The sequence below is a fragment of the Panthera leo genome, chromosome E1, assembly GCF_018350215.1.
Source record: "Panthera leo isolate Ple1 chromosome E1, P.leo_Ple1_pat1.1, whole genome shotgun sequence".
Lineage (NCBI taxonomy): Eukaryota > Metazoa > Chordata > Mammalia > Carnivora > Felidae > Panthera > Panthera leo.
Window position 1 is genome coordinate 55,785,539 of NC_056692.1, and position 17,036 is coordinate 55,802,574.

A 17,036-nucleotide genomic window follows, 5' to 3' on the forward strand; every position below is an offset into this window, starting at 1 on the left:
GCAACTTGTTAGTAAACTTACAACTATCCTAAAATTTAAAGTTCATTAAAAATAATTGAGGGGTGCCTGTGGCTCAGTTGGTTAAGCATCTGACTCTTGATTTCGGCTCAGGTCATGATCTCACAGTTGTGGGATCGAGCTCTGGGCCAGGCTCTGTGCTGACAGTATGGTGCCTGCTTGGGATTCTCTCTCTCCCTCTGCCTCTCTCCCTCGACTTGTGCCCTCTCTCTCTCTCTCTCTCTCAAAACACACACACACACACACACACACACATATATATATATATATATATATATATATATATATAAAATAATTGAGACAATTCTTCCTACTCCCCCACCAGGCTCCCTGTTGGCAAGAGTCCAAAGTGGAAGGAATAAAGGGGTGAGGGGCATTCCATTCAGAAGTGGGGCTTAACCTTTCTCATCATGCCAGGGCCCCTCTCGAAGCCTGGTGCAGCCCTTTCCAAACTAATGCTTAAAATTTTTTTTTTAAATGTTTATTCATTTTTGTGAGAGACAGACACAGCGTGAGTGGGGGAGGAGCAGAGACAGAGGAAGACACAGAATCTGAAGCAGGCTCCAGGCTCTGAGCTCTTAGCACAGAGCCCGATGCGGGGCTCGAACCCACGAACTGTGAGATCATGACCCGAGCAGGTGTCAGACGCTTAACTGACTGAACCACCCAGGCGCCCCTCCAAAGTAATGCTTTTAAAAATGCATAGGAGTTCATGGAAATCAATTACACTGAAGTATATGTACAATAAGAAAGTTAATTTGTGGGGCACCTGGGTGGCTCAGTTGGCTAAGCGAACGACTCTTGATTTTGGCTCAAGTCATGATCTCACAGTTTTGTGAGTTTGAGCCCCGCGTTGAACTCAGTGCTGACAGTGTGGAGCCTGCTTGGGATTCTCTCTCTCTCTCTCTCTCTCTCTCTCTCTCTGCCCCACCCCTGCTCATGCTGTCTCTCTCTCAAAATAAAAAAATAAACTAAAAAAAAAAACCCCAAACCCCAAATTTGTGTTAAAGTTGTATATGTGTTTAACACAATAAATGACAACATCCGATGGAGGCCTAACAATTAATATATATATTTCAAATAGTGATGAACAGAAGTGATATTTCAGGTTCTCTGCCACCACATACTGTGCTACGAAAATATCTGCTGTTTCTATTGGTGGCAAGTCACAGATACTGTTAATTCCGCTATGGTCTGTTCTCTCCATTTGTAATAGAAAGAAATGCTAAATTTCAGTTTAGAGAATGGTGAAAATACGGAGAATTTTCTCACCAAGACCCCCAGTTTATGAATGTCTAGTTTAGAAAGATGCTATGCGGAGCCTCCTTACATCTTTCCTGGAAGGAGAGAAGAAAACTAAGATCTATGAAATGTTAAATGAGGGGTGCAATCCTGGGGGACTCACAGGAAGGCGGAGCTCACGGAGGCCCGTGTGGAGGAAGTGGCATCTGAGCTGGGCTTTCATGGGTTGCTAGGACTCGGCCGTGCAACAACTAGGGTGGGAAGAGATCTTCCAGAAGAGGAGTAGCAGAGGGAACCGGCCTGGGTGTGCCCAGTTTGGCAGGAAGGCGGGTAATGAGTTCCATACGTTGGTTTCCACACGGATCACTACTTGATCATGACTGCCGCTTGTTTGCCAAGACCCAGGAACAGTTTGGAGGCTCAGGCATCCGCGCCACCCTGCTCCAGGGCTTGGCGGCCGGGCTGCCTGGGCTTGCCGAGTCCACAGACCCGCCTGGTTCTGGAGGAGTGAGGGGTGCCGCTGGGAGTGTTTATGGACAAGTCCCAGCTAACGTTCTGCTTCCCACCCCCGAGCTTGTTCAGGAAGATCTGCTTCCCTAGGAAGGCGTAGAGATGTGATTTGTCAAGATGGTGGTGTTTGAATAGTTCATTTCCATTATTGAAGCTTTAAGTTTGTCCCACGTATTCATTCTTTTTGAAATGAATTGGCTCTTAAGGGGAAAAGGTAACTGGCACTTCTGAGGTCTGCAGGAGCATGTTCACACCTGCATCTCACTCTGCCTTTGCGAGAACTATGTCACGAAGAAGGGGAAATGGAATTCCGACAGGTTACACATCTTGCCAGAGGTCATATAGCCAGTCCCGTGGAGCAGGCAGGATTGAAACCCAGAAAGTGCAACCTGAAAATAATCCTAAACCTCGTATATGAACCCGTTTATCGGGTTGCAGTATTGCTTGGAAGGAAGAAAAAAAAAAAAAAAGGTTAAACACAAACAAAAACAAATGAGCAAAAGCAGTCATTACAAATGGGAGTAATTAGCTAGTCATTCCTAGCCTGGCTTTGCATCTATGCAATTGAAACGGGATCCGTGCCATGTCCCACGGTAGCACTTAATGGTTCTGATGTACTTGAAAATGTTTAATTTGTATTTATTTCAAAATAAGACAAAATTTGACAAGCAATTTAATGAGGCTTATAACAAAAGCTGGGACTTCTGTGTCCCACCTGCTGCAGATTCTTGCTCCCATAGACCACCAGTGTCAACTTTTACCTGTTACTTTTAGCGTTTGCCTCCTCATCCCTAAAGCACATGCTCACAGGCCTTGAACATCTGCGTGCATGTTTGTGCTCCAGTTTCTGGAGACTTAAATTCTTTATCACTTCTCTTTTGTGTTGAATTCTTTGTTGCTTGGGTCCCGGGTCTTCTATCCCCTTCATTGATTTACCTCTTTATTTTTGGAAAGTACATGTCCTGGGGGCTTCCTGAGAATAGATGCGAAAGTGCCTGCAAAGGTCTCAAGCTTTGCTCAAGCTTTGACACTGACAGACAGTTTGGCTGGGTATGGAATTCTAGAATGGGAAATCCTTTGCCCTCAGAAAGCCTGGCTCCATTGTCTTCTAGCTGCCAATCCCATGTTACCATGCTACTCCCTCCCATGCTACAGTCACCATGCTGCTCCCTCCCATCCCTTCCTGCCTGGGGATGAGCAGCTTCCAATCTGACTCCCTCAGCTCTCCTGGCACCGAAGGCCCTGGTCTTTTAAAAATCTCTCCTGTCCCCCTGCCCTGCCCCTTTCTGCTTATGTGCCCATCCTCCTGATTCTGCCTCACAGAAGCCCAGAAACTGGAGGCGTGGGGCACATATGCTGGAAAAACCCACAGGCTAATCAAATGTGTCCCCTTTACAAACGTTACACCCCAAAGTCCGTGCTCTTTTCCCTCTCTCCCAATGCCTTTTTCCTGGAGAGGAGACAGACTTCCGCCAGAATCACATGGACCAAGGGAACTCCATTGGAAGCAGCTTTCCAACAGATTCGTAAATGCTTGCCCCACACCTCCTAGGGAAGCACAGTCTTCAAAAATGGCAGCGGCATCTCATTGTATGTAAATAAAGGTTAAGTCACAATAAAGAACACTCCCAAGGAACAACATGGAAAGAGCTAACAACCTGATAAAAAGTAGTATCATAGAATAAAGACCCCAAACACTTCCCCCACAGAAATGGAAGGGGGCCGTTCTTCCTTTCTCTCACCTTCTCAGAGTGTGGACACAGCCCATCGGACACACGTGCTGGGGCTTTTGGTTGTGGGGGTGGGGGTGGGGGGGAGGATGGTTACAATCTGTACAAGGTAGGGGGACGGGGGGTGGGGCGGCAGCCGGTGATGCCAGCCACTTGGCCAGCCCAATCCTGCTTCCTCTTCTGCTGGGTGTCTTAGCATCTGTCAACCCTGCTGTACAGCAAGGTGACTGCCTGGTGTCATTCCTATCAGGCTGCCCAGTGCGAAAGCGCCCCCCTCATGTTTCGCAAGTCCCCAGCGTAGGAGTCTTACTAGAAGCCCCTTGCCCAGGTTGTACCAATCAGAAGCCTGGCCCTGCCCTTGAACAGAGAGCCACAGGCTGGGGAAGCAGCTGCAGGATGGAGTGTGCAACCCTCGCAGCAGCTGGCATCAGGTTACAACGTAGGAGGGAGATCTAATTTTTACAAATACAGAAATATTTTGTATTTTTTTGGAGTATGTGTTTTGGCATGTGTTATCCTTAAAAAATTTTCATTGTGAAATATTTACGCATGAGCATATGAAACATATATGTACAGCATAAGAAGTGATAAAGCAAACATCCTTGTAACCACCACCCAGATCAAGAAGCAGAATGTTTTAAGTAATAAAATGACAGTTGCCTTAGGTCCCAGCAACCCTACTTCCAGAAACACAAACAAATAAATGTCCAGGGATCCTCAGGGAAGCATCTTCTGAGTAGGGAAAACAAAAGCAAAGGGAGCCAGCACTGTTCTGTTGCCTATACGTATCAGTGCGCTTAATCCCCACACCCCGTGTAGGGATGACGGCGGCTGAGGCTGCGCCCAGATGGCGGGGGCGAGGAGGGAATAGTCGGCCTGACTCCAGGTTGATACATTTTGGCCTTCTGTATAAAAAGAAAATCTTCCAGTGCTAGTTATTTTCCATTGAGGAACTCCACTGAGAATTTAGCTTACATTCACAGCCATGGATGTGGCCAAAGCTTCCTGCTCAAAAATATTCACCGTGGCCAAATTTTTACAGCCCCAAATAAAACAACATGAGTGTCCCATACAGGTACCCCGGGGCTACCCAAAAGCAGAGCGTTCTCACGAAATCGTTCACGAGCAGAAACGGCACGCGGCAGACTACCCCTGGCTTTCGCGAATTTGAGGTTCTGCCACTTTGCTGTATGAAAAACCTACCTTAGTACCTGTTTTCAGGTAACTGAAGAAAGCCGAAACCATGCTAATATAGGTCTTTTATAAGAGAAGTGGGGGGGCACCTGGGTGGCTCCGTCGGTTGAGCGTCCGACTTCGGCTCAGGTCATGATCTCACCGTCTGTGAGTTCAAGCCCCGCGTTGGGCTCTGTGCTGACAGCTCGGAGACTGGAGGCTGCTTCGGATTCTGTGTCTCCCTCTCTCTCTGACCCTCCCCCGTTCATGCTCTGTCTCTGTCTCAAAAATAAATAAACATTAGGGGCGCCTGGGTGGCTCAGGCAGTTAAGCGTCCGACTTCGGCTCAGGTCATGATCTCGAGGTCCATGAGTTCAAGCCCCGCGTCGGGCTCTGTGCCGACAGCTCAGAGCCTGGGGCCTGTTTCAGATTCTGTGTCTCTCTCTCTCTCTCTGACCCTCCCCCGTTCATGCTCTGTCTCTCTCTGTCTCAAAAATAAATCAACGCTAATAAATAAATAAATAAATAAATAAATAAATAAACAAACAAACATTAAAAAATAAAATAAAATAGAAAAATTACAAAGACTGTTTATATGGTAATCATTCAGGGAAAAATTTTAATACCGTGAAAAATGCTTGTGCTGAGTAAAAAGGCAAAAAAACACCCCACCCCAATTGTTTACAAAATATAATCACAAGGATATACAAAAGAGACTAAGATATGCCAAAATGTTATGAAAAGAGAGAGAAGGAGGTAAAAATCGCTTTTCTCTAGGTTTTCTCCAGGAATTGGTTGTGCTTTGCCACCCCCCACCCCCCCCGCCAGGCCCCGTCCCTTTGGTCTACATCACATTCAAGGGAGGTGAGCTGCAGCGAAGTGTGTTGTGCCTCCTGTGCGGCGAGGTCCGGACCACACACACTCTCCAGCAGGAACAGGGGCCCATGGGCACCACACTAGCCTCTGAGGCCCAGGCAGCACCTCAGCTGGGCCCCGCGGCCTCTTCCTGGAGTCCCGGAGGGAGCTTGGCCTCAGGCCGATGGCACAGGGTCAAAGTCCTACCCTCCAGGAGCCAGAAGACGGGGTAGAGGGGCTGGGTGAAAATGGCGTGGAAGGTATGTAGGGGCTGGGCCTTGGGCTCCAGGCTGTAGAAGGTGAGGCGGCCAGAGGCCAGGTCCAAATCCATGCCCAGGAGCTGCCCGGACACCCCTGGGAGGCGCCGGGCCTCCCCGTTGTGCCAGGCCTGGGCCCTGTCCTCCTGAACACAGAGCCCCCAGGAGCTAGGCCCACGTCCAATGTTGTCTGTGTGGGGCCCTTGCTTGTGCCGTGAAAGTTCTGGATAGGCGACGCCCAGCGTCACTGAGTGATTAGACGTGCGCACCTCCCAGTAGTGTCGACCGTTCCGGAAGCTCTGGGCACATTGCACCTGCCAGAGCTGGAAGCTGCGTGGCCCGGCCAGGTCCCGGGGCTTGTGACGGTGCTTTACCTGCTGGCCCTGCTGAGACAGGTAGAGGTGGCAATTGGCGCTGTCTGGGTCGAAGGTCAGGTTGCGATAATCTGTCAGGGACAGATGGATGGGAGGTGAGCGGGTAGGTGTCTGTCTGCCATTCTGTCCCCGGAGGGAGAAATGGCAACTGAAGCTTCCCCAACGCACACCAAGCGTCTGCCAGGCACCCAGCCAGCGGAGCAGGCACTGGGCACCAGCGCGGGAGTCCGTCCTCGCCACAGCCCTGGGTGGAAACTTCTATCCACCTCATTTCAAAGATGAGGAAACTGAGGCTCCCGGAAGTAACCTAACTTGGTAACAAGTGGAAGAATCGTAACTGATCCCAGGTTTGCATGCCCAGAAATCTCCGTATCCGTGTACTGACTCCACATGTAAGAAGGTTACATCCTACGACAGGTGTGTGTGGTGGGCACAGACCCAAGGAAGGGCAGGGAAGAGACACCCTGGACAGGGCAGTCACAGCACGTGCCCCCTCCACGTACTCACACAGACGTGCACACACGCTCACGTGTACTCACGTGGTGTACACACGGTTGCACAACGCACACACGCCTATGCACACACACCCGTGCCGGTCTCCTTACTCTGCCAGAGTTTCCTCCTCAGTGGGCAAACCGGGCTTGGGACTGGTGCCAGCGGACCTGGGGCCTCTAGGAGGCAAAGAAGTGTTAGGGCAGTGACGGGGAGAGAGCTCATGGGGGGCAGGGTCCTGACCCCACTCCCACCCGCTGTGGGAGGGCCAGCTGGGCCCGGAGGGGTAGAGAGACATCTGGGGTCAGCCTTACCCACGGGGCCCAAATCAGCAGCCTCAGCCGGTGCCCTGGGGTGGCTCCCCTCATCCAGGAGGAGACCATACAGCCGGCTCAGTGACTCCACGCCAGCCAGCTGCTGCTCTTCGTCCCACTGCAGAGGAGCCAGGGGCCCAAGAGGGCCTGGGGGTGCCAGGAGCTGTGATTCCTGAGCCCCAGGGACAGTTGCAGTAAGCCTGTGCACGAGGTGCAGGGTCGCTGGTCGACCTGTGCAGGGTCAGCCAGCGACCTGTGCACGAGGTGCACCTGTCGCCCCGAGACCCGGTACCTGGAGGAAGGTCTGGTCATCCGACTGCTCCAGGAGGTCCCGGACCCTGCGGTCGTAGTGAGCCAGGGCTTCCAGGTGGCCCCGCAGTCGCCGTTCTTCATCCCGGGCCCGTGTTAGCGCCTGTGTCTTGGCCACCTCGATGTCCGTCAGTGCCAAGGTCCGCCGCATCTCCAGGGCCTGCAGCAGGCAGCTGAATTTGCTGGAGACCACGGAGGCCAGGGTGCAGGCCGAGCTCTGAGTGGGCAAAGGAGTCGCCTAGGGTGGCTGGGGCCAAGGCTGCCCCCTGGACTGCGGGGTGGTGTGGGGAGCCAGGGCCCCTGGAACCGTTCTCCCCCCCACCCCCGCTCAGCCCCTCCCTCCCTGCTGCCAGGAGGCATTTCCAAGGTAGCTCGCACCTGCTACCCAGTGTCCCAGGGATCCACTGGTGGCTGCCTGAAGGGCACGGCATGAGGAGGTAGTGAGGTAGAACAGACGGGCCTCGTACCTGGATCTGGCTGCTTTGCTCCTGCAGTTCCTTTAGCTGGCTCTCAGCCTCGGTGGCCTGCTGCTGGGTGACCTCCAGCATGGCTCTCAGCTGGGCCTGTGGTGCCCACGGTGGGAACAAGTGACAAGAAGAAGCCAGTTAGTCAACAAACGTCTGTAGATGCGGGGCGTCCCCTCCCAGTGCCACCCCCAGCAAGGCAGACCAGTGGGCCAGCACACAGAGCACCAGCCTCGGTCTCAGCACCCCGGGGGGAACTGGGTTAGTGTCCCAGGGAGATCTGGACAAAGCCCGTTCCCGACCTGGAACAGGGAGGTACACAGGCAGAGCAGAGGCCTTTGGCTTTACACCTGACCTCCAGTCCCTCTTGCAAGCTGAGCAACCTGGGGCAGAGCACCCACTGTCTCTGGGCTGTAAACCCACCCCGCACTACCCCCAGGCGATAAATGGTGGGAGCGGTACTTCTGGCTTCGGCTCAAAGCACCAAAGCTAATTGGGAAGTGGGTGGTGTAGTGCATGCACGAGGCAGGTTCCCCCAAACACTGGCCAGTCCTCAGCCCCAGCTCTGGGCATGAGGGGAAGAGGGCACCCCTATTTGCGACTCCTCTGGTACCCTTGAGGGTAGAACATCGTGCTTTCATGGAAACGGGACAAAGCACCATTCCCTGCCCTTGCTCAAGAGCCTGTCTTGCTTCTCCTTCTCTTGGCCACACTTTATGAGGCAGGAACCATCATGATCCCCACTTCAAAGATGAGGAAATGGGACAGAGAAATTGATAATTTGGCCAAAGCCATCAGATCTTCCTAAGCCCGATGCCTGTGTCTTTGTCCAGGCCCCTTGGCCTCCAGCGTTCCATCATATGCTGCATGCAGAAAGGGGGGAGGGGGGCGTCTTCTGGTTCCACCTGAGTCTCCCCCAGGGACGGGCATCTGTCCTTCTCACACCCCGCATCACTTCCCTCTAGCAAAACACGGCCCCTTAGGCATGTGTGTGCCACCTGGTGGTACCACCTGCCACTCCCTCCTTGTTGTCATCTGCTGGCCTTCACTGCAAACTTCCGAGCTCAGAGCCTCAGCAGGAGCATTCTATTCTCTGTGACTTCAGCAGCCACAGGGTTTATCCTCCAACACTGCAGCGCTTGGACCCCTGGCGTCCTCACCACTTTCTTCACTCCGTGTCAGCCACTCAGTCCTGGGGCCTCACCCTGAGCCTGTCACCAGCTCCGAAATCTCTATTTCAAGCACCTGTTTTCTCCTTCTATCCGGGACCACAAACATCCCAAAGCCGCCTCCTGCTTAAGCTGTCCGCCCCAGCCTAGGCGCCTAAAGACAGGGCAGGGCACTCCGGTGTCACCTCGCGTTCCCGACGCTCAGTGTCCAGCAGCGCCCGCTCGTGGAGGCGACACTCGTTCACAGTGCATGCGCTGCACTCGCAGCGACCCTCCGTGCGACAGAAGAACTCGAGGGGCTGCCCGTGCCGGGGACAGCGCGCGCCCGGCCCGGAGCCGGGGGCCGGGGCGGGGTCGGGATCGGGAGCCGGGGCAGGCCCGGCGCGCATCAACTCGAGCACGCCGGTGAGGGCCACATTGCGGCGCAGCTCGGCGCCGTCGGGGAAGTGCTCCCGGCACTCGGGGCACGCCTTGTCGCGGCAGCCCCACCAGTCCCGGATGCAGTCCCCGCAGAAGTTGTGGCCGCAGGGCAGCGTCACCGGCTCCAGGTAGAGCTCCAGGCAGATGGCGCAGGTCAGCTTGTCCTCCAGCTTCTGGGCGTCCATGGCGGCGGCGGCGGCGGCGCCTCGTAGAGCCGGCAGGGGTGGGGCCTCGGCGAGGGGGCGGGCAGCGCAGGGCGTGGGTGCGGCGGGGAGGAGCCGGGACGCGCGGCGACCGTCGCCTCCCGCGCCAGCCGCGCCTCGGCCGTCGCCGCACCGGCCTCCTCCCTTCTGTCGAGGCTCCGAGTCACCCCAGGTGGGAGTTGGGCTCCGGCTCCCGGTGGTTCCACCCTAGGAACTCCATCCCGTTGCTCCAAGCCCTCGTTAAGCAGCTCCTGGGGGGGGTGGGGGGGTGGGGGAGCGGCCCCCGGGGGGGTGGGTGGGGGAGCGGCCCCCACCTACAGAGACAAGAACTTTTGGGAACCCCGTTGGGCCTCGGACGCTCCTCTTGCCTGAGGGTCACCACGGAACCCCTTACGGGCCCATCTGAAAACCTGAACAGCGGCTACTTGCCAGCAGCTTTGGCGATTAAATGAGGCTGCGCGGGGTTGTGCCTGGCAGTCAGAGCACTGGGCACACAGGCTCTCTCCTGATGGGAGGTGCTCTGCTGCCCTTTTCCTTGGGCGGAGTTTCAGGCGTTTGCCAGATTGGGGTATCTCCTTTCTCTAGGCCACGCCAAATTTTGGTTCTTTTAAAGTAAACAGCGAGGTGGAAATTTCTGGTCACCAACACAGACCAACGCACAGTGTTTTTTTCATACCCCCTTTTAGTGGAAGCCCAAAGCAACCTTCAGCTGGCCTTGGAATCCTCTCTCCCGTGTGGGTCCCCTGCTGGGGAATTCCTTGTTTGCAGATGCAAGCTCTTCTGGAAGAAGAGCTCCCTTTTTATAGAGGTCCCCCTGCAGCTGAGCACAGGAGAGGGGTCCTGGCTCTAACCCACCTGCCCTGGGGCAGTGTGCTGGAGGAGGATTACTTCTGGTTTCTCTAACCAACCTGGCTTAGTTGAGGCAGGATGCCCGCTCACCGCAATGCAGCAAGCATTAGGTCTTGTGTAACACGTGAAGCTCCTCTTCCCGGAAAAGGTGCACTGGTGTCCTCCTGACTGGCTACTTAGGAGAAGTAATACTGTAACCAGCCAGTGAGGCTGCAGGGGCTTTCTGGGCCCCAAGCAGGGGTGTGCCAGAGTAGCCGATGCCAGGGTCTGCCCCTGTACTGTGAATTCAACGGCAAGGGGACAATGCTTGGGGCTGGCAAAGCTCTTTCAAGAGGCCTGTGGGAGCAACCAAGCCCCACTGCCTGCCTTCTGTACCTGTCTCTGGCCACTCGATCTCAGGGCCCGACACCCTCGGGAGGTAGAGGTGAGGGGCCACCTCCTGAGGTGGGAGGCGGTTCTCTTTCCATTCGTGAAGCATGACAAATCCATCGTGGGGTTGGAGGAGGGAGCGCTGGCTGCTCCCGAACACAGACTCAGACGAGCTATGGCAAAAATCATCTTTGGGGCACCTGGGGGGCTCAGCTGGTTAACAGTCTGACTCTTGATATCAGCTTAGGTCATGATCTTACAGTTTGAGTTGGACGCAGTGTTGGGCTCTGTGCCCCTCCCCCCTCAAAATAAAGAAACAAACTTAAAAAAAAAATCATCTTTATTCACATGTCCCACCCCTGCTACCATCGTCGGAGAGATCTCTTCACTCCCAAACCCTGGGCCTGCTGGCAGGGCCACAGAGGAGCTGCCTCGAGCAGGACCCAGAAGCTGGCCCTGTGGAGCTGTGTCTTTATTGTTCCTGCTGGTGGAGCCTGAGAGGCTTAGTCCACTTTCCGGGGTGGGTGGCACTCTAGTCACCTAGTAGATACCGTAGGTGGGTTCGTGACTGTCCCTGTACCGGTCCAGGTAGCGCAGGGGCTGCCGGTGGGGGAAGCGCTTCTGCTCGGGGTGGTAAGGGGGTGGCCGCACAAACTCAAACACAGGCTCCCGCATGTCTGCGGGAAGAGGGAGTGTGGGTGTGGACTGAGGCAAGCCTGAGCCCCTTCCCCTTGTCCGCTAACCCGGGACTGCCCAGCCAGCCCACCCAAGGTGGGCCTCCTGACAGGCACTTCTCCCTGGCAGGTCAGGAGAGGTCTGTGAGCTCAGGCCCCCGCCCCCCCCCCCCCCCCCCCGCCCCCAGCCCACTCTGGCCTTACCCAGAAGCCGGTGGAAGATGTGGGTGACGGAATCATCCCAGCGGCACTGGAAAAAGGCCAGGCCGGCTGGTGTCATGGCTTCCTGGTGTTTCTTGTAGAAATCAAAAGTGTGGAAGGTCCTTTGGGCAAGCTGATAGCTATAAGAAGATGGGGAGCGTTTAAGAGCAGGGAATGAGGCATCAGAGCCCCACACCCCACCTCCAGCCCCACAGGCAATCCTGAGAAGCCCCCTATGGTCTGCACAACTACCCTTCTGCCCGTCTCAAGTGTAAGAGACAGGAGAACTGAGCAGGGCAGACCATTCCTGGGAAGGTGGCCTGAGGCCTGGGTGTCGAGAGGGAATGGGGCCGGGAGAGGGGCCGGACGTGTAGATTACCAGGGTGAGGGCCGGGTGTCCCCAGAGAAGTCAATTGGCTTGTCCTGCTTGAAGAGCAGGAAAGCAAAACGGTGGAAGCCGGAGCCTCGGGCAGGGAAGGGGGGCAGGTAGGGACACGTCTCCTGTCCTTCAGCCACCCTGTCGCCTGGGATGTTGGTTCTGGTGGGAGGAAAAGGATCCATTAACTGACACTCAAGAAAGGCGGCAGCTGGAGTGCTCCCTAGAGGTGCTATCACTCCCTGGGAGGACACCCCCTAACGTGACCTTCATCGAACAGTGAAGCAGGAGGCATAGTTCTGTGAACCCTCGGACGGACCGCTCACTTGGAAACAGTAGAGGTTCAGAGGCTGAGGACAAGAGTCCTAGAGATGGTCAACAAGAGGATGAGGTCTAGCGCCCTGTTTATGGGCCATGGGGAGCCGGGGGGGCCACCACGGCCTTTTGGGCTGGACAGCCACACTATCTTTGGGCTGCCCCTGTGTTTCCCGAAGGCTCTGAGGTTTGTCAGGCAGTGTGAGCCCGCTCTGGCACCACAATGGCTACTATACCTCCCCTAGATATAACTCCCTGGAGGGTCCTGCTGTACACGTTGGTAACTGCAGTGAACTAAAAATGGTAGAAACCAGCCTCCCGGGTACTGGTCCCAATTACCCATCGGTCCCAAAGCGGGGTCAACTGCCTGACCTCTGCCCCCCTGGCTCCAGAGCCAAAGGCCACTGAGAAAACAAAAGGCAGCCCAGCTCGGGCAGCCCCAGCTGCCAGGGGTCTCTCACTGTCCTTTTCGCATCTGATTGTCATAGAACCCCTCAGGGCGGCTAAAGCGTGGGGTGGCATCACCCTGGTTTTACACAGGAGGAAATGAGTTCAGGGAGACCAAGAGGCCTGTTGGCAACAGCTGAGGCCTAATGCCTGCTTTTTCTTCTGGACCTGTCTTCAGCCAGCGAGTGGATCACAGGGCTCTTGGTGGCATCAGAGAGCAGAGGGGAGGGGCTGCCACCTGCGGTGGGAGGTTAATCCAAAGGTCCACAGTTACTCCTCGGGGGAGCCAAGACTGAAATTCAGGGGCAGCTCTTTCCAGGATCCAGGGCTCTCTCACATGCCTCTGACCCATCCCCCCCCAGGTACTTACACCAGCCAGTGGATGTATTCAGCATCCGGCTCCAGCAGGTGTCCATCTGTACACAAACAGAGCCCACTGACTGAGGGGCCCCACGGACACCCGGCCCCGCCCCCACTACCCGCCCCCCCCCCCCCCGCCCCGAGCCCTGGCCCATGGGAGGCGAGGGAGGCAGGAGGCCTGGTGAGCCCCAGACACCTACCCAAATTGGTGAGCAGCAGTGTCCATATGGAACCCTCGTCTGCCTCATAGGTCACCTCTGGGGCCTGGGCAGCCTGGCGGGGAGACAACAGGGAAGGTGTCGCCCCCATCGGGGATAGACCAGCTGCGGTAAACAGACCTTTCTGGAGGACAGGAGTCTGAGGGAGCTTGGGGGAAGGGAGAGCCCGCTCTGATTCAAACACCCTTGACAGTCCCTTGAGAGGCAGGTCGGCAGAGAAGCTCGTAGAAGGAACCCTGCAGAGTTGCCTATCCGGCTCTCTATCCAAACCACAAGGCGGCCTTCACATCAACGGACAGAGGCTAGGAGGGCACTCCGAAGACAGGGGGCCAGGAGTCTGCCCAGACAGAGCTGCCTTTTCTTTCATTTTATATTCCTTCTCTGGTGATTATTGTGGTGTTTACCAGGGGATCAAAAGGGGGAAAAGAACAAAACCCCAAATCAGCCTACATAGATGGCATGCTTGTGCCCTTTACCACCATAAAAACTGCCTCTGCAAGTGCTTTTCAGCAAGGAGCTGTCTGTGGTCCTGCGGTGGGCTGTCTGTCCACACGGTGCGGGGAGGGGCACAAGTAAGCAGTACCTCTGTTGGAGTAATCTCGTTGCCGTGGTATACAGGCATCAAGTCGTCCTCCCCCACGGCATAGGCCACGTGCAGGGGGACGCGGGGTACGAAGGTGGCACCATGGAACAGGTCTCGATAGAGGCCGTAGTACTCAGCCAGACGCTGCTTGTGATAGGGGCCACAGGTCCTCTCCCACTCGGCCCGCACCGCCTCCAGTGGGATGCGAGCTGGTAAGGAATGATGCTGCTTAGGATGCAGGGCGGGGGGGGGGGGGCACTCGGGGGGGCCCCCCTACCCTCATGGGGGGAGCTTACCTGTGCGGAGGCGGGCGGCTCGCTCCTCCTCCGGGTTGGCCCGCAGCTCCCGGAGGACCCGTTTCCGCTCCAGCAGCTGTTGGGTCCGGTTGACCTTGGGTGGAGGGAGCCCGATGTCAATCTTGTCTTTGGGATCTGGGGAGGGAAGGTATATATATTGGAGAAAGTGGGAGCAAGTCTCAGTGAAGCTGCCTATTCCTGCCTAGTCTTCCAACTCGCCCAAGCTTTACCCTTTAATTCACGAAACTCAGTCAATACTGTGCAGTCTGCTTCACAGGCCCGAACAGGGTCCAGGTGCTAAGCAAAGTGGGTTCAACTTGAGACTGCGTTTTCTGATCCCTAAACCAGGTCACACTGCCTGGGTCATGGGAAATGCAGGTGGATGATCATCCCAATTACGGCTGGGATGACCTTCAAGCCTGTTCACACCTGGACACAGGCATGAACCTGAGTTCGTGGTAGGATAATGAGCTGAAGCTAGATAAAGCCTTAAAGAAGCACACTTCTCACACTTTAATGGACACACCATCCAAGTCACCTGGGAAGTTTTGTTAAAATTCGGATTCTGAATCAGCAGGTCAATGTGAGGCCGGAGATTTCTCCTTTCCTAACAAGCGCCTAAGTAGTGCCTATGCTGCTGGTCTCAGAACACGCTTTGAAAAACACTGCCCCAAATGACTTTCAATCCAATACCTTTTTCCATTTACGTTAGACGGTAACAATAAGTAAGATGCACTGAACCCTCGTCAGAGATGGCATTTCTCTAAAAAATTCCAACGGACTGCATCCTTTAATACAGCAATTTTGTGACACAGACACAACTTTTATTTTACACTGAGGAAAGTGAAGCTCAGGCAAGCCACTCTGAGATGGGGAAAATGAAGGGCTCCATAAAAATCTGCTTTTTGCTCCTTTTCCTGCCTCTTTTAAGTTTATCTATTTATTTTGAGATAGAGACAGAGCGTGTGAGCAGGGGAGGGACAGAGAGAAGGGAAGAGAGGATCCCAAGCAGGTTCCAAGCTGCCAGAGGAGAGTCCGACCTGGGGGGTCGAACCCATGAACCATGAGATCACCTGAGCCGAAATCAAGAGTTGGGACGCTTAACCAACCGAACCGAGACGTCCCTGCCTCCACCTCCCACCTCCCCCCCCCCCCCCCCCCCCCCCCCCGCTTTTTAATGGAAACTCTACGACCAACGTGAGGCTTGAACTCTAGACCCTGAGATCAAGAATGGCAAGCTCTACCCACTGAGCCAGCCAGGCGCCCCTTCCTGCCTCTATTTTTGCTACGACCTGCATCTGCACTTTACAGATGCCTCTTAATATCCTTTGTAAGAGACATTTCTTTAGATGATATAACATCTAAAGAAGGACCAGGTGAGAACGGCAAGATAAAGCCATCGTATATGTGTGTTCCAGACCATCAGCGCTAGACATCTTGAAGCCAAGCTCCCCTGGCTCCAAGGAGCAGCACTTGCGTCCTCATCTTGGTTCCGGCCGCCGCGCACCTGACTCCTCGCAGAAGTACTCCCGGTACGTCCGCCACCAGTGCGGGTTCCGCGCCTCCTGCTCCGCCCGGCGCCGGTAACGGTCGAAGCTTCGGTACTTCTCCAGCCGCTCCAGGTTGCTCACATCGATGTCCTCGTTGGGCATCGGCCCCAGAGGGGCGGTCCGGCGCCTCAGGGCGGCTGCGGGCAGAGTGCGGGACGTGAGGCCAGGGGCGGACGCTGGCTCGAGCTCCAGCGGTTTGGTCTTTACGGGGACCTCCAAGAGCCCCCCACCTCAGACCCCTCACCCGAAGTGCTGAAGCTCCGCCACCTCCGACTTCCGTACAGCGCGGCTCGCCACCAGGGCGCCGCCATCTTCCCTGGGACCCGGCAGAGGTGGCCCGAGCAGTGCCTGAGCGCACAGCGGAGGCCCCGCCCCTGGACTCGCGTCCTGGAAGCCACGCCCCCACCCGGGCCCCAGACTCCTCCTTCCCGGAGGCAAGAGCTCCCTCCTCCGGTGCGGAGGTGGCGGCGGGCGCCCTGCGCCCTGACTCCGGAAGTGCCGGGTGGCCGGCGGGGCGGAGCTGCGCGCGGTCCGGGCCCCTGCCCGCGGCCGGCCACCAGGGGGCGGCAGACCCATAGCTTGCCCCTCTGCGAATGCGGACACCCAGGGTCTCCAGGCCCTGAGGTTTGCGGCTTGCCGGTCGTTGATCAGGCGGCTGGGATTTCTCCACTCGTTCTTACTTTTGAGAAACATGCATGTGGGTGCCCTAGAACCCACTAAGAATGGGGTCGCCTGTAAATTAACTGTTTGAAAGGCCTAGCACGGATTCCCATATGTATCGACCGCAAGCAGATAGTATCTTTTCTCATTGTCACTTTCCACCAGCATTTCTCTCTCTACAGGGAACGGAATTAAGCAACTGGGTTATGATCTTGAGAAGTTGTCTATAATTTTGAAGGGAAAAAGGCCAGCAGATACACAGCTGTGTAGCCCTCTGCTGTGACCTGCGGGGTGGCGGGGGAGGGGGCGGCGTTGACGTCAGGGGACAAGCGAGCTACTGGTCACACCTTAATGCCAGAGACAGTGATACAGAGCATGTACAGGGACCGAGTAAAGTATCATTATAACCCAACGTCTGTGGAACATCTCTACTTGGCTGTTTCATGGACACTGGTGTCATCTGAACGACACCACCCACTTGCCCAGGCCAGAAACCTGGGGGTCCTCCTTGACACGTGAAGACCCTCCGTGTGTGGCATCAGGTCCCGTGGGGTCACTTTCTTATGACCCCTCACTGTCATGCCTGGTAGTGCCATCCTCAGTCTCCC

General features: G+C 55.5%; 2 protein-coding genes across 6 annotated transcripts; both read right to left on the reverse strand.

Moving 5' to 3' along the window:
- Positions 1-5,489: 5,489 nt before the first annotated feature.
- TRIM65 (tripartite motif containing 65) lies at positions 5,490-9,520 on the reverse strand. 5 transcript variants are annotated; one of them, XM_042916735.1, is made up of 6 exons: positions 9,093-9,520; positions 7,742-7,837; positions 7,258-7,491; positions 6,966-7,137; positions 6,765-6,830; positions 5,490-6,230 (listed from the first exon to the last, which is right to left on the reverse strand). In XM_042916735.1, exons 1-6 carry the CDS (start codon positions 9,510-9,512, stop codon positions 5,656-5,658), a joined length of 1,563 nt encoding a protein of 520 aa, XP_042772669.1. In that variant the 5' UTR covers positions 9,513-9,520; the 3' UTR covers positions 5,490-5,655. The 5 variants fall into 5 exon arrangements, with proteins under 5 accessions (XP_042772669.1, XP_042772668.1, XP_042772667.1 ...); XM_042916734.1 differs by having other exon boundaries at positions 6,765-7,137; positions 7,258-7,434; XM_042916733.1 differs by having other exon boundaries at positions 6,765-7,137.
- A 1,550-nt stretch (positions 9,521-11,070) lies between these two features.
- Positions 11,071-16,142, reverse strand: MRPL38 (mitochondrial ribosomal protein L38). Its single transcript, XM_042915324.1, has 9 exons — positions 16,013-16,142; positions 15,726-15,905; positions 14,219-14,353; positions 13,923-14,131; positions 13,322-13,394; positions 13,132-13,177; positions 12,003-12,161; positions 11,627-11,763; positions 11,071-11,425 (listed from the first exon to the last, which is right to left on the reverse strand). Exons 1-9 carry the CDS (start codon positions 16,077-16,079, stop codon positions 11,289-11,291), a joined length of 1,143 nt encoding a protein of 380 aa, XP_042771258.1. The 5' UTR covers positions 16,080-16,142; the 3' UTR covers positions 11,071-11,288.
- Positions 16,143-17,036: the final 894 nt, after the last annotated feature.